The sequence below is a fragment of the Polyodon spathula genome, chromosome 17, assembly GCF_017654505.1.
Source record: "Polyodon spathula isolate WHYD16114869_AA chromosome 17, ASM1765450v1, whole genome shotgun sequence".
Taxonomy (NCBI): Eukaryota; Metazoa; Chordata; class Actinopteri; order Acipenseriformes; family Polyodontidae; genus Polyodon; species Polyodon spathula.
Window position 1 is genome coordinate 8593290 of NC_054550.1, and position 23653 is coordinate 8616942.

Here is a 23653-nt window from a genome sequence, read left to right on the forward strand (position 1 = left end):
TGGTTCTCAAGATGTGGCCACAAAATGTGTGCCATGACACATCACCAGGGATAATAAAATATATCCTAGGCAGGGTCTGACCCTGCTGGTTTTGGCTGTCTCCATTGTTTGTCCAGTGTGTGCACAGAGCTTCGCTGATGTCATGGTGTCCAGCCTGATCTTTACAAGCAGTCAGTCTGATGTACAGTTTGATCCTGCAGAACCAACCAAATATTCGCGAAGCAATATTAATCTGTGTGGTTTGGTCTAGCCCAGGACAGTTTGCTACTAGCCAGTGTCCAAAATCTGCATTGAGGATTAGAAGGAACCTTGATTCACAAGCGTTCTGAGAATCTGCAGGATGTGTGGGAAGCATTATACAGTAGTATGAAAGGTGAGGTGTTTTTTATTTTAAATTTTATAAAAGGTTTCTTTAGTAATTTATTGAATTAAGAATAATATATATTACCTCCAGTCACTGCTTATATAATTGTACCATATAGTGTTTTCCGTATATGCTGTACTTTTATAATTAGGGCTTATGTTTTTATGAATTACATTTTTCATGTTTATTTTTAGCTATTTGAGTTTTATATAGATAAACCCCAAATTATTATTATTTTTGTTTGGGGGGGGGGGTTCACTTTTTGCATATTGTATGAAATTAACTGTTTTTGGTTACTTTCCAAAAATCTTGGGCTGTTTTTCATCCACAGTATATGTAGTAACTCGACAGTACTTTTTCAGTTTCATGCTTACACTGTATTTTCTTTCCTTTGCTGTCTTACACAATGAAATCCTTATGGTCACAGGTACATTCATTTGTGGCTTTTTTACATTTCGCTACAATTTACAATTATTTTTTAAGCTGTTCCTATCTAAATAATATAGCTTTAAAATCCTGCAAACAATCCTTTACCTTTCTAATTGTAATGTTATTTTAAATTTACCCTGTCGACACCTCCCAGCACGAGTGGCTGCATTCCCTGGAGATACTCAGCACTCAACAAGGGATCTGTAAGCCTGTCACCCCCATGGGTACCTCCAATCAGTCTGAAAGAGGTGCCAATTGAACAATGTTGAAGTGCTTTTGTGACATATTTAGAGAGCTAGACTTTTCTATACAGTATTTGTGGTCTTTTGTTTTTTTCTTACTGGTGTCCCTGGCAACTCTCTCTCCCTGACAATGAGAATGTGTAACCCGCTGACCCACTGCCTTCCCTCCCCTGCAGTTCTACAGAAGTCTGTATTATTGTGCTGTATAACAAAATAAATGCTAAATCAATGCTGAACTTGAAAGTTCATTATTTAAAAGAAAATGACTGTTACTTGAGTTGCGTTATTCCTTAATTGTAAATTTTTTAATATTAAACATACAAGCTTAGTATCATATGAACTCAATGATGTGTAAAATCTTGCGCAAACACCCCATCAGCCATGTCTTGCTTTTGTGATGTCACTGTTTCCATACCAACAGTCTTTTTACATCATAAACCACACTGAGGTGTACTAATGCTGTCATCACCGTTGCCTAGTGTTGATTTTAGTCCAAGGCTTCACTATATTAACATTTTCATGGTGTTTAATACGTGCTCTGTATAGTCATAAAAATAGGATCATTTCAATTCAGACCATAACTTTTCTTCATAAAATAAATGTTCCAACTGAAATTTGTTAATTTGAAACCTGAACACGTCTAGACAGGTACATGGGAAGGAGGTGCTGACATCCTTCATTGAATTTAACATCTAGATCTGATTTTTCTTAAATTACAGCTTTTAACCATTCTTATTTATTTTCATAGACGACAGCACAGAAAGGGAAATGGGAGCCAAAGATCAGGATGAAAGCCCTACGGCTGGGTATGTATTATTTAAATCTACATATCTATACGTAACATAGAAACATTGGACACACTGGTGCTAGAGACAAGGTTAAACCAGGTTAATCTTCCTAGGTCTCAATCCTTGAAGGGTAAAACCCTATTGTGTTTCTTCAGCTGTGTAGCTGGACATAACTTCTGAAGTAATTCAACGTACCTTAAATGATTTCATTCCTTTTATTGACTAGTTCCATCCAGCTCCATTATTGGGACGGATACCCATTTGCAGAGATGATAGTGAGTTTTTTTTTTTTTTTAAAGAAACAAGATTAAATGTGTGCATTTTTTAGAAACTGCTTTTCCAGACACAACCGATGGAGAAGCTCACTTGCGTGTATCTATGATAAATAGAAAGGATCCTTTGTACAAAAGCAACACACAGAATATTAATAATCATATCCCCATAGTTCTTATCTATCATCCTCTGACCAAAAACATAAAACATTTTTTAGTATTCATCCCTCTGCAGCTTCTATTTTCAATAATCCACCATTGACGTCTTACAAGAGACACAAATGTAAGAGAATATTGAGTCCATTGTAACATGCAACCTAGTTGTGACAATCTTAGGGGTTCATTTCCATGCAACAGGCAGCGCTGTGCAACATGTAAATACATCCACAACACAATAATCAAAGAGGCAAAATCTTATTTTACTATTCATGAGACTTACTTGCACCAGTAAAGGAATCGTACACTGTAGGGGTTGTGGAAAGTGTAACAAACTGTACATTGGAGAAATAAAACACTACTTAGCTGATTGCTTCGTGGAACATCTATGAAGTATAAGAATTAACACCCTCATTTCCTGTTGCTGTTCCAACACAAATTACCACACTGCAGAAGACAACACAGTTTGTGGTATAAATAAATCACTGCTAAGGGACAAATGCAGCCAGGAAGCAAAGAGCACACAAATACTTTTTCAAATTAGGCCCTATGAAACCTCTTGGAATTAACATTCTATTCTGAATCATCACGTCAGCACCCTCCTGAACTTTGCTTTTGAAAGACAACTTGTTTATAACAACAGCTTGTTACAGCACTGCTTTTACCATCCAGCTGTAGAAGGGCGTGTAGTATGAAACCTCCTGATTTATAATGTTTTTTTTTTTTTTTTTATTAATTTTTTTTTTATCAATTATTCACATTTATACTAAGCAAAGATGGACCCACTTGTTTGGTGCTCATTAAACCATCCTTGTGCATTTTTCTTATGCACCTGCTGGAGGTGTATGTATGTCAAAAGAAAATGTCTTTTGGTAAACCCTCAACTTTTGCTTGGCAGGCAACAGCCCCAGCAAGCAGAATCGATTCCAGGACACAGAGCATTGAAGACGGCACCTGAGAGAGATGTGAAGCACCTTTGTTGTCTCTTGAACCTCTGCGTTCAGCAGCTGGTGAGCTTTAGACAGGTTGAAATGTCAATGTCGACAATGACAGTTATAGGGCATGAACTGTGGTGTTTGATCCACCAGGAACAGCAGGTTATTGACTTTGGTTATCTTCACAACAGGAGCAAGAATGTGAAGAGAAAAGAGAAAGAGCTGTTAATCTCGCCTCTGAGGTAAGTCATGCAAATCCAAGTCTACATCCATTTTCTTTTTCGTGTCAACGGAAAATAACCTTAAAACAATTCTCTTGGTGAGCTAATCATTCTCTCTCATTATATAACAAGTTATCAAGCAACACAAGTGTAGTTTGTATTATCTCTTCATTGTTTCAAATTCATGACTTGCACATACTGTATAAACCCAGTTCTCTGCAACAGGGGAGGCAAGTGTTGTGGCTCATGTGTCAGGGTGCACTGCAGTAATAAAACACTCGTAGCCTTCCTAAAATACACATTGTCTTAACTTACGTGAACAGGAATAAAGGAGTGACCAATGCACTTCGTCAATGAGATAATGTTATATAAACTCAAATACAAACAAAAAAATGTATAATATAGTAATTTTTTTTGTGTAATACTTCCTATATGTGTGTGTGTGTGTGTGTCTATATATATATATATATATAAAAAAGCTAGTCCTTAATTTCTTTAGATATCCAGAGAAAGGGAAGCTGTATTGGCCAGAGAAAGGAGCACCAAATGCTTCCAGGAGCAAGTGTCTATCATGAGGGTAAGTGGTGCAGTAAAACTCGCCTCTACTGTGCAAAGACCAGCATTTCCTATATTACTGTAGACAATAGGAGGGAAGTCCTTCATTGTAATCGTTACATGAACACACGTTTCCACGAGTGAAAGGTATTAGTGGCTAGTGAGTTAACCACCCAGCACCTGACTCTTAACCACTGCACCTGATTAACATGCTATAACGACAGGGCACTATATATAAAAAAAAAACATGTTTTTTTTTGTTTTTTTTCCCTCTCAGATATTTCCACAGTATATTGATATAGTATTGTAATTGTACATTGTGACTACAATCTTTTTTCATTGGTGGAACTTTCATTGGCTGTATTGAGGCCATATTTTCTGTAAGGTAGCATTGTTGAGGTGTGATGAGCTTGTATGTAGAGATAAATGTATTCATTTTTTAGCTCTTTATAAAAACATCTTGGAAAAATGCAGGACAACCAGTACAATAGGTAAGTGTTCGAGTGTTGTACATGTAACAGCACATGTTTTGTTCTGTACAGCATAACCTTCTGGATAGAGGCAAGGGTCTTCACTACAGCAAGATGATCATGGTGCAGGTAAGGAAACTCACAGGTTATTCTGTCTAAATGCACATGGGTGGGGATTCTCTTAGAAAAAAATATACCAATCATTCTTCTCCGTCATCTGTTCTGTCTTTGTCTGCAGCTTGAAGACAACACAGTGACACTGAAATTAATCACAGAGATGGCTTTAAATGACCAAAAGGTAAGTTAGGATATAGAACCATGTTTAATAAAGGTTTTCTCTTTTTGTGCAAAGGGAAATTTAAGCTAATAACAGCCAATGTAGACACACTATTTGACATGCAGATGGAAAGGTTTGACTCCACTATGATTGGATATAATTTACAAAAACAATTGAAGTCATTCTGTGCTTTCTGTTTAAGACTTGAGATGATACATTATTGCATTTTGTTAAAACTCAGACCTAGTTTAGTCATGTCCTTTCATTAGGATGCAGAAAAAGGGATTGAGAGAATGCAGAAGATGCTGTGCAGACTGAGAGAGGAGGAGGAAAGAGAGACACAGAGGCGAGGGAACGCTGAGCAGAGTGAAGGGAATGAGAGCCACCCGTGAGTATATGGCAGCTGAACATCAGAACAATTACATTGGAGAAAAGAATAGAGCTGTGAGCCCTACTGGAATTCTGCAAGTACCTCTAAAAAGTGAGAATAGTGTTGCACAAACCGATTTTAGTCAGATCAAGCTCTCCACAGGTCAGGGGCTTTGGTGCTGATTGTGCTGGTTTACCAATCCAAGTAAAACAAGTGAAGAAACAGCTGCTTGGGTTTGTGTGGATTGCTGTTCTCCGCTGTCTAAGAAAAGCAGCAATCATCACAAATCCAAACAGAAGCTGCTTTGTATTTGTCTGTAAGCGTTTATTTTTGTTACTGTTTAACACCCCTTTCTTGTCTCTTCAGAAGGAATAGCTGCAGCCTCTTCTGTCTCAATAAATTCTGGAGGAGGGGGAAGAGGCAGACGGCCTCACAGGCTGGGATGGTAAGATGAGAGCAAATCATACTGTACTTGGGAGATTGAGGTTCTCACTGCTATAGATAGGACATGTGTGTGACTCAGTCCCTCAAGAACTGTTTACACCTCTGTTTTCTTGTCAGGCATTCTTTTAGAAACACCAGAGATATGGAGTGCTGGCATGAAGTTGATTAAGAGCAGAGAATAGCAGCACCAGAGAGGTTTAGACGCTGGAACAGCAAGTAGAAAATCCTGCAAATGAATTGTGTTAAATCTGGAATAGATTGGAACAAGTCTGGTGATTTTGTACTATTATTAACTCTGACACATTGCAATGTGTTAAAAAAATCTTTATATAACTGCTCATTAAGTGTTTCTGTTTTTCTGGTTAGTTGCACAAAGCTACGAAAGTTTGCAGAAAGTTTATTTGAATCTGGGTGAGATCACAAGTGAAATGAGGCTGTTGGTCTTGTGTCAATCACAAAACCACTGCAAGGTTCAACCAGCAGTATTTCAGCTGCAATTGTTGCACAAAAACAAAACAGGAGTCAGGATTTGTTCATAATGTTTATTAGAGCCTATCTGCTTAGCTGTAATATGTTCATTAGTGCTACATAATGGGGAGTTACATACACTATTTACAGTGTCAGTGATGACATGTATGAAGGGTAAAAAGTACCTTTGTGAATTTACAGAATCCATGAAATATGGAACTGTGAAAATTCATGTTGACAGAAAATGATAGATGCACTACCCTGTGTAAGCACCATTCACTAATGCACTACCTCAGTGTCTCGCTTTGTGAATTAACAATAGAAAGGTGCGACAAGCAAAGTTATATCATGGCAGGAAGGGATCTCTTTATCAATGCAAAATCTCTACGGTATAAACAATACAACTATTCCCACTCCAGAGCAGTATTGGCATACCATGTACCTTTTTGAATAGATTAACTCTGTTTATGGATGGGACACTTCAGTGTGTAATCAGATATTCAGATACATAAAAAACTGTACATTACAGGAGTTTTTATTTACAGCGTACCAGTAGCTGGCAGGATAAATGGAGGAATGAGAAATGCATAGTGCTTTCAGTATCAGACTTTAAATAGGAATGTCTTGCGCACATGTCTACAGAATAAAAGGGAGCAGGGTTCACTTTGTTGTATGTTATATTAATATTGTCGCATTCTCAGTTAATGCAGGCAGGGCGAGGCAATCCACACACAGACTTGTAGGGCTGGCGCCAACCCCAGGACCCCCAGCATCAAAGCCAATACCGCTGTACAAAAGAGCCTGCTCTTTTGCAAGGAGTGTATATCGGGCTCATGTCTTCATGTGTGATTACGTCACCCACCAGCCCTGCTGCTGCCCTCCCCTGTGCACGCTACACTTTCCCTTGCCAGCCACAGGTCCGCCTGGACTTGCTCAACAGGCTACAGTGTGCGTGCCCGGGTACCTGCGTCCACCAATGTAGCAATCTCGGTTAACGCAGGCAGACGCATCACACAGGGGGCTTTTGGCAAGGGTAAAGCAGGTCATTCTAGGTACCTGGTGACCATTGGTAGATTGTGAATATAACGAAAAGGTATCCATGATAGCCAGTAAAGGTTGCTGGTTCTGAAGTTACTGGTGTAGCATTCACTATGTTAAAATAATTCCCTGTCCTTCCAACTGCATTAACAGTAATGATTGATTGTACATATTCCCACACTGTGTACTCCAAACAGAGGTATGTAAACTAAGGCAGCAGCAGTACACTCCAACATAATCATTGTAAAAGTACTGATTGGATTGTATCTGGCGTGTAAACTGAATATGCTTGTGTTGCCCTGTAAGTGATCTCGACAGCTTGCATATCTGAGTAGAATTGATTATGTAAATACTTTTAACACGTTGACAGCTTTGACATAATACAGAGCTGTTTAAAAGAAAAAGTCCCAGATAAAATGTGCGCTCCTCCTAAAATGGTACTGTGAAAAAACAACTCTTCCCACGGCTCTTCCCAAGCCCCAGCTTCACACCCTGGAGGTGATGTAGACGGAGCGCATCCTCCGGGCCAGTCCAGTCTCCAGCTCCTCCAAAGGCTCCAGGCCCTGCACCCTGCCACTGCGTCCGAACACCAGCGCCCGGAACACCTCCTGCTCCAGCAGCCGCCCCATGCTCTGGAGGAAGTAGCCTTCACAAAACGAGGCCAGCTCTGTAGCGCTATGCATCTTCAAAAAAAAACAAAAAACACTATTGTAATACGTAAGCTTCAGATCAACTGTGGTCATATATACAGCAGCAGTTATAACGCATCTGTGGGAATAGTCCTAGTGTGCTGTTTGGGGGGTTTACACTGAGCAGACTCCCAGACCCCCACACCTTTCAACAGTTTAAAAACAAGTGAGCACTTCAAACCAAACCATTACTCTTTGGGAACAATGGTAGTTTAAAAAGAGGATATAAGTTCAGCTGTCTTAGTGAGTTTTTTTTAAATCTCTTGTTCTTGTTTGTTTTGTAACCCCAGCTCTGTTACCTTGGCGCAGTGGTAAATGCTGATAGCGTTCTCTGGGTTGATGCTCTGAGTGCAGATGATCTCACAGTGCCTCTGGAGCGCCTCCAACTGGAAGAGATTGGCTGCAGACAACAGCTAAGAGAAGGAGAACAGGTTGTTCTGTACTATGTTGATAAAGGAACAGGCGTCAACAATTGATTCAACTTCATTCCCTAATGTTTACATTCTAAGGTTGAATTGAGACAACAATAAATAGTAAACCGTTCTGGCTACTTTTATCTTATCACATGATCTTCCGGATCCGAGGATCTTGGGTAATGCAGTCGTTTTGTTATATACACTGAAGACCCCTTTGTAACGGCCTTGAAGAATATAAACAATCATAAACGAGTTGCAAAATGGGTTATAGACTGTCTTTGATGTATCCATCCATTCTCTAATGACCCTGATACTTTCATTTGTCTCATGGGGTTATAAATGCTGATGCCTGTCAACTATTTAACTGGGATGTTTTCATGCCTCAATCCTGTCTTGGATTGGAAGGGCCATGGCAGTGCCCTGCTGTTAAAATCAATGAAGGCACTGCCCACTAGCAGGGAAAGAAGAACATGTAAAATATCTCTGCAGAAATAACATTCTGAGCTGGAAATGAAGTTGTTGTTTTTTGTTCTTACCTCCAGCACATCAGAAACAGGGATCACCAGTGACTCTGTGTAGCCACAGTACAGGTACTCCATCATCATCTGAAACAGAAGAGCAGGGAGGAGTTGAGAAGCAATGTGCCTAAGAAAACTACCATACAACCCAGGGATCGTGTACAAAGATCTCTCCTGAGAAAAACAGGCGGTAATCGTTGGGGAATGATCCCTTATACCCTTGGAACAAGTGGAACGCCTTGTGGGATCATCATGTTGAAGGAGTGCTGTAAATAGTATACCATCGTAATCCCTTAACTTCTGTCCATTGTTGGCAGTCGTATGTTCAGAATCAAGCAACACTAATATCTTAAAAATCAGCAAAATCTAAATATAGAATAACAACCGTTTTCAATTAGTTACAGTACTTTTTGGAAACAGCAGTCTGTCGAATTGCAAACAGACTGTTGCCAATACGCAGGGGGCAATGCTGTTAGTATTGGAAACAGACAAAAGTGAAGGGTTTCACTCATGTAGGCCCCCAGAAGGAAGTACTATACCTGGAAGATCTTGTACTTTATGTCTTTGATTTCTATGCTCTTGCTGCGGCCCTGTTTATCTTCAGAATTGCCAACCAGTGCTTTAAACCTGAAACAGATCAATGAAATCAGATTTATATAACCCATGCCCTTTTATTACAGTGAACCTTGATGTATATTCAGCGTGAAGTATATAATTATTTTTACTTGTTTAAAGACTGTATGCATACACATTTGTATTATTGCTGCTGGTACCATCATGACATGTCAACTTTGTAAATTTAGATATTTGATGTCAATGTTTTTATCTGGTTAAATAAATACACATTTAAATGAAAACATTGTGTGTTTAATTGTTTTTTGGACTTGACAGCTGAATTTGTATTAAATGTCTAATTCTTGTTTATACTGCATATCTTTGGAACAATGTATTTACCACATTAATAAAAAGGCATTGAGGGAGAGATCTGCTTACTTGTCGGAGGCAGTGACCAGAAGGACCTTGTGGGCATAAAATGGCTTCCCTTCTATCAAGAACGTTACATCTGACATTTCCGCGTTGTTCAGGAAATGGTTGTCTAGGAAAAGGAAATCCAAATAAGTCAGATACCATTCCTAATGGCTCTGACTCTCAAATCAGAAACACAGTCTGTGCAAAGTGTAGTTGTATACTGGAGCTACACATTTTCTACATTTCCTTAAAAGGGGTAGACAGTGGCACTGTTTTTGTTTTATTTATTCAGGAAGAAATCCATTCAAGTTAAATTCAGAATGCAAGTCCATATTTCCACACATTGCACAGGTGGAACGCACACATTGCTAGATAATCTGTTGAGCTGGGGGTTTGAAACAGTCACCATGCCACCTGGACACACCCCATGAATAAAGTAACCCCCCAACCCCAAATTCTGCAAGACCAAAAAAGGAAATGTACCTAATTGCGCTGGAAGCGTTTTCTTGATTTCAGCAATCGTGGGCAGAGGACCTTTGCCATAGCACTGACTAAAGATGGAGGCCAGCTGTTGATTAATTGCGTCACTCTGTTCAGGAGGGGGCAAAAAAATATTTAAAAACAAAGTGATACAACTGTGTAACCTAGTTCAATTCTTTTGGAAGACCTAGGAGTAATGGGTTTTATCAGAGGTGACTGGGGTGTACCTTGCTGCTCCGGAGGATGGAGAACATGAGTGGCAGACCCTCGCTGACCAGCTCCTCACAGTAGTCGTCCTCCTTGATGGCAGTGAACTCCCGCAGGAGGGTGAGGGTGACGGAGTCCCGACATTGGAGGTGGGAGGAGCGCAGGGACTCGATCCACGCATGGAGCTTCCAGGGGAGCCCTGTCATAATACACAGTCACTGACACGTGGATAACAGCCAGCACAAACCGCTGCTGTGCTACACAAGACTACTCACGAACCTATGCAATATGCATTACCTCCAAGTCTTGGGAAACAGGTTATGTACATCAGACTGGCAGACAGCCAACACAATGTACATATTCCTTTACAAATAATATCAATAACATATTGGGTGTCTATAAGAAGCATGGAGTCGTAGGTCATGATAATCTGCATCCATAGTATCGCCAAACAAATGCCCACACATTGACTCCTCAATAGGTGTCAATATTGTGAAAAGGTAGATCATCACGACCTTAATTCCAATACCCACATGGGCCTTGAGATAAAGCTAAATAATACAAATTGTGTGTATTTATACCTACTCTAAACATAGGGGATAAAGTACTATCAAGATACCATTATGATACCAGTGCACATTACCCTGAAGAAAAGCTTGCAGGTCACTGCAAACACGTGGTTTCAGTTGTAGCTGCTAGTGCTGCACAAAATGATTGTTTGGATTGAGCCCTCCATACAACTATCACAGGGGCTGACAAATAAATGAGGGTCACTGGTGTTGATTGGGCTAATTTACCATTCGAAATTAAACAGCTGCTTGGATTTGTGATGATTGCTGCTTTTCTTAGACTAAGAACAAACAATCCACACAAACCCAAGCAGCTGTTTCTTCACTTGTTTCACTTGGCATGTTAAAATTAGTCCAATCAACACCAATGACCCTCACCTGTGGAGAGCTCCATCTGACTAATTAAATAATCGCTTGTGGATCTACCGAGCGCGTGCAGCTCCATGGTGACGTCCAGGTAGCCGTGCTCAGCACTGTAGTAGATGGCTTCCTGCAGGGCCTTCATGCGGGCCTTGCACAGCTTGATCTGTCCCTCACTGGGACTGACCGGCCGGCACACTGCGGCCTGCTCCCCCTCCACCCCCTCCGCCAGCATCTCCTCCAGAGACAGCACGTCCCCCTTGCCCTGCTGGGGCTGGGACAGCAGCTTCCTCAGGACATTCCTGCCGGGACAGGCACAGAAGCCAGGGGTCAATACAGGGTATTTCCGGCAGCTGGTTAACACTGTTTTAGCCACGGATGGATGTCACATTGAGAAAGGAAGAGGGCAAACAAGTCCCATTGGATTTTTTTTAACCACAGAACCCTGTTACCTACAGCTATGGCTAAAAGTTTTGCATCACCTAGAATTACAGGATTGAGACATAATTTAAATATATTTTATTGAACATCATGTAATCAAAGAAATCACAAAATTATATTGCAAAACTTTTGGCCATAGTTGTATGCTCCAGTGATATTTCCAATATTTTCCTGAGAAGAGACATCTAGGGAACTGGTCACTGTAACAAGCTGTAAGTACAATGAAGAGTAAGTATTATGGTATTCTACTGTGTCTAAAATACTTTCCTACATACTGTTTCTGACACAACTACGGGGGTGGTTTCACTAGACAAGCAGTCAGGGCTGGACTTGGTTACCTGTGTCCATGGGCGGCAGCGTGACTAAAACAGTTCATGTCCTCGTAAAGTGATGATGTTAGAGCCCTGGTGTCATGAACTCTGAATAAGGCATCGGCACCGTGAGACAGCAGCAGACTCACCAGCTCGTAGTTCCCTGAGGAGGAAGAAAATGCAAGATCCTCTTTAAGACATTGAATAGCTGTGGAATTCACTTTGAGTTATCTCCGCTGACAGGATAGGGTCTTGGGGGCTTCTAACAATCGGCAACTGTGCTTCATGTTTGCTCCATCCCCTCCCTCCACCACCACAATTATGAAGTCGAATACAACTGTTCAGATCAATACATGAAGTCTTTCAAGGCCTTTGAAGGCAAGCTTTCAAAAAAACAAACAAGCTTCCATATATAGGATGTATACAAACAGCATAACAAGCATTGCAATCTCTTGAACCAACATGAAATCCTGCACAGCTGCTCTGACCAGCATAGAGCCACTGCTTGTCATTGCTTGAGTTTCTGAGAGGGGTGTGTGGAGTGTAACAGGAGATGACGGGGTACCCACCTGCTGCGGATGCCATCTGGAGTGGGGTTTCTGCATTGCTGTCCTCCCCATTGCTAATGGCCAAACCTTCCACACTGGCCCCAGCATCTAGCAGGAGCTGAGCATGGAAAAAGACATTCCCTTCAATTTGGTTTCACTTCGGAATCATTTGCCTTAGCAACACTCCAATTTGTTGTTATAATTATAGATGGTGAAGCTTATTTTACTATAACAATCTAACTCGTATCAGCAGCTGTTTGCATTAAACTGCAGTTTTCTCTATAGGTTGTTCTCTTTGTCCTTCTCCACTAGAGGGCGCTGTTGGTTAAGAGGTATTTTCTTAAAACAGTTTGTTTACCTGAACCACAGAGATGTGTCCGTGCAGGACTGCGAAGGTCAGGGATACCCAGTGTCGGCTGTCTGGGTGAACCGAAGGGTGCTTCTGAGAGAAACCAGGTACCTGTCATAGATACAATACAATTCAACGACAGTGCAGCACACTTCAACAGTGGTCTCTAAATGTACTGTTTACCACAAAACCCTAAGTATACAATTCAGTTCTGTTCTGCAGTATATACATATACAAATTTCTAATTGGTTTTATTCAAATCCATTAAGGTTGGATTGTTGACGAGTACTTACAGCAATGTCTAGGTTTGCTCCGGCATCAATCAGCATCTGCACTAAAGCTTCATCTCCAGCTGAACTGGCGTACATCAGCGGGGTCATTCCCTGCAGACATACAGGAGCAGGGAGGTTACTATTATTGTACAATATGGCAGCAGCTTCACAGGGCACAGGTTCTGCTCCCAGTTTATCACACACTGTACTAGGAAATAGCTGGAGACCACATGTCAAGCTATTTCAACCCTCACAAAACCAAGGTTTAACCTTTGGTAAAGCAGGGTTAAAATTGTTCTGGAGGGATAAATTACCCTTCCTCAATGATTACTGCCTCAAAGTTAAAGGTGAAACACTTTTGTTCCTAATGAAAGATTAATAATTTGTGCAGCCTTCGATATAAAAAGCACAGCTCATGTATATAAATTAATAAATATCAAGTCTGCTATTTGCATAACCCACAGTGATCCTGCCAGTTAGCCCACAGTACTTCGTAGAACTTCCATACCACAGTAATATCCTATTTCTGGTACTTACATAAGTACCGAATGAGTAATTACTGACAATTAAAATAAAGTATTACCCAAATTGGTTCTTCATTCAAGGGATTGCCCATCTACACACAACAGCATGCTCCATGTGTGAGGCGTTTCCTTTGTCTTGATCCTCCACATAGATCCTCCGCACCTATCACTGTAATCCCCAACCACCCCTACCTGATCGTCCATTGTATTGACTCCATCGGGCCCCAGCAGCTCGATAGCCTGGTTGATCAGGTCGGTCCTCCCACTGTTGAGCATGCGGAAGCCCAGGTCCTGCTGGAACTTGTCCGTCGCTGCCTTGGCGTCGAGACGTCTGAAGGAGGTGAAACAGCACTCAGGCCTGGGGAGAGAGAGGGGGGTGTTGGGTCAGGACAGGGGGAAAAAGAGGAGGGTGTCGAGTCAGGTCAGGGGGAGAGATAGAGGGGGGTGTCGGGTCAGGTCAGGACTGGAGCAGAGTTGAGGGAGGTGTGCATGCCACGATAATAATAATAATAATAATAATAATAATAATAATAATAATAATAATAGTTCTTTATGCACTAACTCTAGAATTTATGGAGCTGTTTTTCTTACACTATATTCCTGACCATCCTGCAAATGAAGCGTAATGATAATGCTGCATAAAATACCCTACATGTTTATCAGAACTGTACCTAATAAAATAAACAGAAATGGTATTTCAGGTCAAACTAAAGCTCTGAAGGGGGATGCGTAGAAACCCCCCATCCTCCAACCCCTGTTCGTACTTGAGCTGTCGCGGCTCGCAGTCCAGCCCAGGGAGCAGCAGCCGAGCGGTCTGTCTGACGTCATCGCTGTCCAGCAGGAGGCTGCGTCGGTGCTCTGCGTGCACGAGGGCCACGCGCATCCACTCCATCAGCGGAGGCAGCAGGAGAAAGGGCCTGCGGGGAGAGGGGAGGAAATCAAATAACACAGAGCGGGAGAGAAAGAGAGGGGCTAATTAAATTAGCACTGGGAGGCAAAGTGACTCGCTGGGTTAGGCATTAAATTTGTCTCTGGTTACAAGTGCAATAGTTTTGGGGAACTTGAGTTAACTCTCAGAAGCGAGCAGTCTGCATTACAAAATCACAGCGTAAAGCAGTCTGGACAGGCAGTCTCAAAAGGAAAGGCTTATATATATATATATATATATATATATATAAACAGTACAACTCTTTAACTAGGGGACCAAATACAATTATTAATTTAACACGGTTTTCATTTTTTAAAGATTATTAATAGATTCAAGGAACAAAGAGAAAATGACTGATGATTACCAGTAATTCCTGTTAATTATTGGACAATTAACATTAACAATGACCGTGTGCAGCTGTAAACAAGAATGCCTCTACTAAGCACTATTCGAGGGCATCTGTGGGACAGACGTGTGTGGGAGCTTAGCAAAAGCAATAACCTTAAGTTGTGAGTTGGCAGGGAAATAGTGTTTAAAACAACAGCTGTACTCGGGACCTTAGAATAAGATGTAGCTTCCTTAATGAGCTATCAATAGACCTTTTCATCCTTGATAGATTGCAACTTAAATTTCAGGAGCTGATAATGCAGATGTCAACATACAACACACTTTTGAGAGCCATTATTTAAAAGTTGTTAGAAATATGCTGGCAGTAACTTTAAAACAAATGTGGCTGTGCTCCCATGGTTTCCTGCAGTACGAGGGACCAAAAGCTTTTGACTGTCCTTTAAACAAGGGAATGGAGGCACAATGAAAGCTATCACACGTTCTCAGTTTATCTCAAGCTGGTCAACATGTGTGGCAGGAAAGGCAATGAGAACTGAACAAAAATAGTCTGTCTTCAGAGAGCTACTACCTAACAGTGCACATTGTCTCACTAAGTGAGCAGATCTCCTGTAAAAACAAGAACGCCTTTCACATGGATGGGAACATTGTGTTGACCTGTCGGAAAAGCATCTCTGACACTAGAATAATTAGAGACTTCAATGCAATATATTGGAACACCCCCAGTACGAGATAAAGGGAATATTTTTGTATTGTTTTTCTTTCAGCAGGCCACACTGCTTCCCAGTCCACCAGCTTTAACCATACCGCATCTCACTCCACCAGCTCTAACAACTTGACCACAATCTCTTAGCGTCAAACGCTAGGCCACACAACTGCCCAGTTCCCAGAGCGCTAACCTCTCTGCCACACTGTTTTCCAAGCCTGGTTAACAGAGAGGCCACAGGTTTCATTTTAGCCTGTTATTAGAATGTAACCAAGTTATATCTCATAGGAAGTGAATTCAATCTGTCTTTGTTATCAATTACAGCTTGTTGTCTTCCTCCCCTTATCCCCACTGCAACTGTTCAGTTTTAACACAAAATTGATTGTTCCGCTAGAGAGGAGTGTTGTTTCAAGGGAAATGGAAGGTGCTGATTTTTTGTCAGACTTTCAGAGAAAGCAGAGAGGGGTGGTGGTGACTAGAGACTGGAAAATAATACAGGCTAATAATTGTTGGCACAGCCTCCCAAAAAAACACCAAAAGAACCGCCTTTAAAGCAGAGCCAGCTCGTCTATTTCTGTTCTGGCCTGTTTTTTATTTCCTGGTTATCTGATGTTAACAATGAACATTTTTTAAAAGTTGAATCTAATATTTTAGGTCAGCTTTCTTTGCTCTGTGATTATTTTGACATTCATTATGCATTCCAGGGAAGCAAAATATGCCAATGATACGATATGAATTTAATGAAGGCAATTATAATACAAAGGAGTTAGACTACATTTGCACCTTGCAGAATGAATGACTCTTGCAAAATTGTCTTTAAAAAAGACACAACAAGTATGCATTCGGTATGCAGGAAAATGAGTCCTACTTGCAAAGGGAATAACAGCACTACAGTGTAATTAGTCTGTAGAATACATAATTTCTGTAGAGGTGCAGCAATACTGAGCTAATCCATGTGTCGCAGCTCCTAGCCCTCGACATCTGGATGTGTCACAGCAGTGTACACCCGCACAGCTGCTTCCTTTAACTGCCTCCTGATTATTCCCCAGGGGTCAATAGACATATTAGCCTTTGCTGTGCCCCAGGCTAGTTTAGTCATAAAAAGTGTGGGTTTGCAATAACAGGACTACAGACTTTTTTTGCCAATCATTTGGTCCCTCCCCCTGCCGTGTTTCAGTGCGCTTTGCAGGGTTTGCTGTACCTCTCCTTGTTGAGGGCCATTCTGGGGGGGTCGAGGTTGGGGTTCTCCATGGACTCCATCTGGGGGCTGTGCAGGAAGTAGTAGAGAGTGTGCAGGGCGTCGGGGGACCAGGATACAGGCTGCTGACGACAGTGTCGAGCCGGGCTAAGGCCAGGCCGCACCGCACTCAGCCTCTGCATGTGGTGCATCGCCCGGGAGACGAGGTCACCTGAGAGACAAGGAGACACCAAGCGGGAGAGTCAGCACCCACATCCCAGAAACACAGAGTGGTCGGGGCGAAAAAACACCTTCTCAAACGCTGGGCTATTGTTATACTAACAACAACAACAAAGAAAAAAAACAAACTACTTTTGTGTGTTTCTTTCATATACTGTGGTTTTGAATACGGATAGCAAGACAAAAAAGTATTTTGGTCAACTTAACAATTTAATATCATATTCTAAACAAAAAAACTAAAATCTAAATAACAGATACACAATTATTTTACATGAAACGGCTAGTGTGCTCCCACTTAGAAAACTGTACTTTTTTTTGAAGAACTGAGAAACAGTGTAAAGAAAGACAAATATATAGCATGTATACGGGGGCTGGTTTGATCAGCAGCAGGGACAGCTGTAATGTACAGCATGTATTCGAGAGCTGGTTTGATCAGTAGAAGGGATAGCTGTAATGTACAGCATGTATACGAGGGCTGGTTTGATCAGCAGCAGGGATAGCTGTAATGTACAGCATGTATATGAGGGCTGGTTTGATCAGTAGCAGTGATAGCTGCCGTCTTCTCGTATTGTAATTTTTGCTCAATGCTGGGGGGAAACAAGTGAAAGAAACGATATAAAAGAGGATGCATTCATCAGCAGACACCAAAGAAAGCCCCAGTCACTTCGCCTTGTGTGCGTGAAAGAGAATTGAAAATGCATGAGTTTAACTTGGCAGCCAGCGAAATCAGTCTAAATGAGGTGGTCAGTCAGGAGGATAGGGTGGGAGACTTCATTCACACTGAAACCAATTACTTTACAGTTAATTTTTAATCAAATAACTTAGAATAGCGGAGAGAAGAGAGTCCCTGTGTCTTTTTAAACTCTCTTCACATCAATGGCGAGATTCTAAAGGGCCTCTTTGTTTCCAGTAAAGTCTTCCACGAGGCACTTGAAAGAATTCCTTCACCGGTGCCAGAGCGATGGATCCAATAACCAGCTCTACTCCAAAACTCAGGTGCTCCGAGATGAGTTTGGAATTCAAATTCTACCCGTTTTTTTAAATGTTTTTATTTATTTATTTGAAAAAAAAAAAAAAGACTGTTCACCCCCTCCCCCAACCTCATTATAGCTGCCACAAGCCGGGATAAGAAGGAGGGGTGCTGCGGTATAAAATAAAGCAGTCTTTTTTTAAGCTGAAGCATGAAGCTGGTTTATAAACGCTCCCTTGTGCAGGGGCACAAGCGCAGGAGTGTTAAGCCAACCCAAAAGGACACGTTCTCCCCTCTCGTGGTATCGACTGGAAAATAAACAAACCGCTGTGAGCTGCCAAAGAGATGGGATCTGTGTGTGTGTGTGTGTGTGTGTGTGTGTGTGTGTGTGTGGGGGGGGGGGTGGGGGCGCGGAGCCTCTCGTCTCTGGGTTAATTCTAGCTGGTAGTAAGGGGGCGAGGAGCCTCTCGTCTCTGGGTTGATTCTAGCTGGTTTTAGCTCCCCAAATATCATAAACAGTATTGAAATGTACACCTGTTGATTTTCAGGGACCAAATGTGTCAGCTCTCAGACAGTGGGTCCTATTCTCCTGTGTGAGGAAATGATAAGGCACAACGTATTTCATTTAGTTAGGTCAGGAAAATGATGCTATAACCACAGTTCCTGTAATTAAACCCTATTTTAAGATTAAGTCATTAAGATTTATGTGAGGAAAAAATTTAAGCTAGAACAAAAAACATGCAAAGTTCTTGTTTAGTATGCTGTTTATTAATGGGAAATTAACCCTCTCTCGGGATTGACTAATTTTTGCTCTTCGGGAAATGATTCTGGAGGTTATAATACTAAACTTTAGGTCGACGATGTACCGAAGGAGTAATGAAACCGCCTATGTCCAAAACCCCTGGATTATTGTAAACAAAACGTAACCCGACAAAATAGTTACCTAAATAAATCTTCTTTGTACATCCATGTCTGTTAACGTTATGTGACTGAAACACAAATTAGAGATACGAATTGTGTGATTTTTTTTTAAGAAAAGTTTCTTCACCCGAACTAAAATGTCCCAAAAAAGTAATCACTAAGACGCGGACAGCCGGACAGGCACAACAGACCGCCACACGGGCAGACAGACGGTTCTGTAGTGACTGGTCGGGGGGGGGTTATTATAGCCCTTTACTATGATACACATTCCATGGATAAAGCCCTTGAACTTGAATTAAAAACTGACCTGCTCACAGAAGCATCTAATTTAAAAGATCTTCCAGATGTATTTGGGTTATAGTCAATGGATTTTCATTTAGTTGAATTGCATGTTTTTACAAGACAATTTCCACTTCTTGATTCACCAGTAGTGGGCTTTGAAGCATCAAGTATTCTCCTGTTGAGATGTTACGCTCTGGGTTTAGCCCAGGGTGATTGAAGCTATTGTATTCTGCGCCTGTCTGCCTGTCCGTGTGTCGCGGAGCCTCTCGTGCTCTCCACAAAACACAGGACCAATTCTAGCTGGTAGTAAGGGGGCGAGGAGCCTCTCGTCTCTGGGTTGATTCTAGCTGGTTTTAGCTCCCCAAATATCATAAACAGTATTGAAATGTACACCTGTTGATTTTCAGGGACCAAATGTGTCAGCTCTCAGACAGTGGGTCCTATTCTCCTGTGTGAGGAAATGATAAGGCACAACGTATTTCATTTAGTTAGGTCAGGAAAATGATGCTATAACCACAGTTCCTGTAATTAAACCCTATTTTAAGATTAAGTCATTAAGATTTATGTGAGGAAAAAATTTAAGCTAGAACAAAAAACATGCAAAGTTCTTGTTTAGTATGCTGGTTTATTATAGCCCTTTACTATGATACACATTCCATGGATAAAGCCCTTGAACTTGAATTAAAAACTGACCTGCTCACAGAAGCATCTAATTTAAAAGATCTTCCAGATATTTACACTAAGACTCCAAGTATTAGGCTACAAAGCCCCTTTGAATCCAGCTGCTTAGTAAGCATGGTCTTCCTCAAATTACTATCAAGCATCCCCTTTGCTTGTTTTGCAGCTTCGTCCAGTTTACTGTTTATCCATTTTCACAATGGTTTGGGACCTCAACTAACATTTTATTTTCTTCCTTTAGTTTTGCATTTGGCTGTTTTAGTCAATGGATATTATTTAGAAGAAACATGTATGGTACAGACAAATTGCAATAACACTGACATTTGTGTTTAAATCTCTAGGCTTAACACACGTAAAAAAAATCAAAGAAGTGGCTTTATTTTACAGGGTTTTTTCATTATTGTATTCTGCGCCTGTCTGCCTGTCCGTGTGTCTGTCGGTGTGCCCGTCTGTCTGTGCACAGACTCACTGAGCTCAGAGATGCTGCCCACGCAGGTGGCGAGGAGTGCCTGCTCCAGGGTGCGCAGCTCCAGCTGTGCGTAGGCGTCCTCGCGGCTGTCTGGGTTTGAAGAGCCCTCTGTGTAGGGGCTGAAGTGTGCAGGCAGGGACAGCACGCCTAGAGAGACAAGAACAGCAGCAGGATGTTACAGCAGGTAAGGGGGAGATCAGAAATTTTACTATACATAATATACAAAACAAAAATTCTAGCAATGGTAGAATATTAATTATATAGAAATGCTTATCATTTAGTTGAATTGCACCTTTTTACAAGACAATTTCCACTTCTTGATTCACCAGTAGCCTTAAACAGTTTCCATTTTGAAGCATCAAGTATTCTCCTGTTGAGATGTTACGCTCTGGGTTTAGCCCACTGTGATTGAAGCTATTAGTGACTTAAATGGCTTACGCAACACATTGCTGTGGATAGTGCACAGGGGCGGGCACTTTGTTACACCCGCTTATTAACAATTTGAAAGAAGTGACAATATTATTACTTTGCCCGATAGCCGGTTGTGAAAGTTCTGGTTGGGTGCATTTTAAAACATTGCACCATGTTTTTATTTTGGTTAATAAAACGCAATGCCAGCAGCCAAACCCAAAATGCACCAAATTGTTTAGAGCTGATGTAAGTGAAAGTTCAATGGCACACATACTGAGCTTTCAGCCATCAACAATAAAAAATAATTACAGTCAATCCACTTTCTACCTCAATGTGCCCATATAAGTGTTTTGTTATAATTAAGGCTGTAACTCCCTTTGATCGTCAGATAGGCGTTCTGTGGTTCCTAAATGCAGACACGAATTTTGGGAAGCCTCCTTTCTGCTGAACCCTTAATGATGGAACTCACCACCCTTTTCTGTTGAAACCTCAACTAAACATTACTAATTTAGAAAAGACGCTTTATGCAGCATCTTTATACACCCTGCTGTGGCTGTTTTTTCAAATTAAGTTTTGTTGTTTTGTTTCAATGTCTGGATTACAATACGGGCCGAGTATAAAACAATACAAAGCTTATTACAAGAGCTGATTTGGAAGGGGACTACCCCTGTCATATTACAATATTCCACACCTGTGGAATATTTCCAGCCACAGTAACGGCTGTAAGCCCAGCATATCTCTCAGTGTAAAAGAGGTGTATCACACAGACAGGCAGCAACAAATATGCCAAATATGTGGTACAAAAAAGACACCTGAAACAACAGACTGTGTTACTCTTGGACAGTTCAGTCTCCAGAAAGTTTGAGAAAGTGTTTCCTGGTGAAATAATTCAAAACGTAAGGGGAGTGGGCTGAGTTTCACAGTCAAGTATTTAGTCTCAAGGGACAATTAGACTCCAGTAAAGCAAAGCCAGTGTGGCCAATCCCAGCCCCAGAGATGTGAGCTACTGTACCCAGGATAATGACAGTCTCTCTGGGAGCAGACTGGCATTTCCTCAGCCGTCAACTGATCCGGGGAATACAGTGGCGATTTTCCGTTCATTAGCCTTCTAAGCAGATCTGTGACGGTTATCCCCAATTAAAGCTCAGCCCTGGAGATATGCCCAAGGTTTTCACAGGGAAGGGAGAAAACACTGCTTCAGGGCTGGTCTGATGAGCCTATACCCCACCAGGATAAGCCACAGCTCAATTTCAGAGAATCTTACAAACCCAGTCTTGGGTTTAACTACATCACACTTGAAATGAGTTTGCCTCGGCTCCCACACATAAAAAAAGGATTTCATAATAAGCCAATAATTTTATTATGATAGTGAAGCCTGAAGTGTTTAACTGGAGACTGAAGTCCACTATTTATCCACAGGGGTTCAGTTAAGTTCTAACTGAATAGATTCTCTCTGTCCACTAAAGAAATGGAGCATTACAAAGCCACATTTCCATCTGCCACTGAGGCTGACTTGAAAGTAATTTGAAATCCGACTCATTTCCATCAGCAGCAGATCAAGATCAATTAGTTTTGTATCAGCCACAGTTAGGATTGCAGGCTGGCAGAACTTGACCCCACTAGTGATGGTAAAAGCTACCTAATAAAGTGTCAGATGAAAAGAACATAAGAAAGGCTGGCTGAGGGAAATATATGGAAGGATATTCAAAAACACAGACAGTTGATCTTTGACCCAGTTTAATGTTGGAACAAGATGAGATTAAGTTACAGAAGCTTTCATGGTGCAGACAGAAATGCAGCATAATACAGGCATCCAACATGGAGGATAATTCTCAAAGTGGTTAATAAGAGGGCAGGAGAACAGGGTTTAAAACCTTAGGGAGCACAACGGTCTGGAAATGATAATCAGAAGCCAGGCCTGGTCTCCTTGAAGGGGAGATCAGATTGCTGTGTACAAGCAGGTACTCCTAGTCTGTTGGGTTGAAGGCCATGCAAGGTAAGGAGGTTAACTGAAGATAGACCTCACGCATTGAGAGATGCAAAAGCATACGAAAACTGTTTATCCACATTCGAACAAAAGAATTAGTGTTTTGGAAGTCTTTTACAAATAATTATTTTTGTGTTTTAGTTGTTCTCGTGAATATCAGTATTTTTGTACCATCAACAGGAATCCCCAGATAGGTGCTGCTGCTGATATTGTACTGAAAAAGAATTGGTCTCCACCGCTTTCCTGTAACAGACAGAGTACAGAAAGATCATTGATGGGCCTTGGCGTAGATCGATACAGTAATGGGAAGTATCTGAATGCTGTCAGTTGGCAGTGCTGGTAGGAATGTGATTGAGTCTCAGGGGGCTGGAGTACATGTGGAGAGTGCAGTCCTGATGCCTTCCCCAGAACTGCAGGCTTTACTTCCAGCTCAGACACTCTCACCAGCACTATTGAATGTTTTTATAGTTGCGGATGCAGACATGTTTAAATTGATTTTACATATGGTTGAGTGATGAAATACCTCTATTATGAGCACCAAGAAAAATGGCCTTAATAGAGAACCTAATTATTATTGGGGTACTGCTACATGTACAGCGGCCATTTGTTTGTTCTTGCAATTCTTACACCAGCTGTCCTACACTTGGACAAGTCTGAACATGTCCCTGCTGCCTTATTTATGAGAAGATGATATGAGTGCAGTAAGTGTTACTATTAGTATTTTCTTACTGAAACCAGTAATTTGACTGGCATGACTCTCTCCATGTAAACGAATCCTGATTCACTGTATTTACCAGAATGCTCAGGCTGGCTCTTTTATCAGCAATGTTGCAAACTGAAAACACACGGCTACAATT

General features: G+C 41.3%; 1 protein-coding gene across 1 annotated transcript in view; it reads right to left on the minus strand.

Moving 5' to 3' along the window:
- Nucleotides 1-6035: 6035 nt before the first annotated feature.
- The window catches only part of LOC121330160 (ankyrin repeat and BTB/POZ domain-containing protein 2-like), a 38768-nt gene continuing 21150 nt past the window's right edge, over nucleotides 6036-23653 (minus strand). The window contains exons 2-17 of the mRNA XM_041276468.1: nucleotides 20399-20545; nucleotides 16863-17070; nucleotides 14447-14599; nucleotides 13875-14040; nucleotides 13180-13269; nucleotides 12896-12997; nucleotides 12559-12655; nucleotides 12017-12152; nucleotides 11304-11539; nucleotides 10329-10507; nucleotides 10105-10210; nucleotides 9646-9748; nucleotides 9192-9279; nucleotides 8671-8739; nucleotides 8018-8131; nucleotides 6036-7712 (exon numbers count right to left, since the gene is read on the minus strand). Of these exons, the coding sequence (XP_041132402.1) occupies nucleotides 7515-7712; nucleotides 8018-8131; nucleotides 8671-8739; nucleotides 9192-9279; nucleotides 9646-9748; nucleotides 10105-10210; nucleotides 10329-10507; nucleotides 11304-11539; nucleotides 12017-12152; nucleotides 12559-12655; nucleotides 12896-12997; nucleotides 13180-13269; nucleotides 13875-14040; nucleotides 14447-14599; nucleotides 16863-17070; nucleotides 20399-20545 (2192 nt within the window). The 3' untranslated portion in view covers nucleotides 6036-7514. The remainder of the gene's footprint in view (nucleotides 7713-8017; nucleotides 8132-8670; nucleotides 8740-9191; nucleotides 9280-9645; nucleotides 9749-10104; nucleotides 10211-10328; nucleotides 10508-11303; nucleotides 11540-12016; nucleotides 12153-12558; nucleotides 12656-12895; nucleotides 12998-13179; nucleotides 13270-13874; nucleotides 14041-14446; nucleotides 14600-16862; nucleotides 17071-20398; nucleotides 20546-23653) is intronic.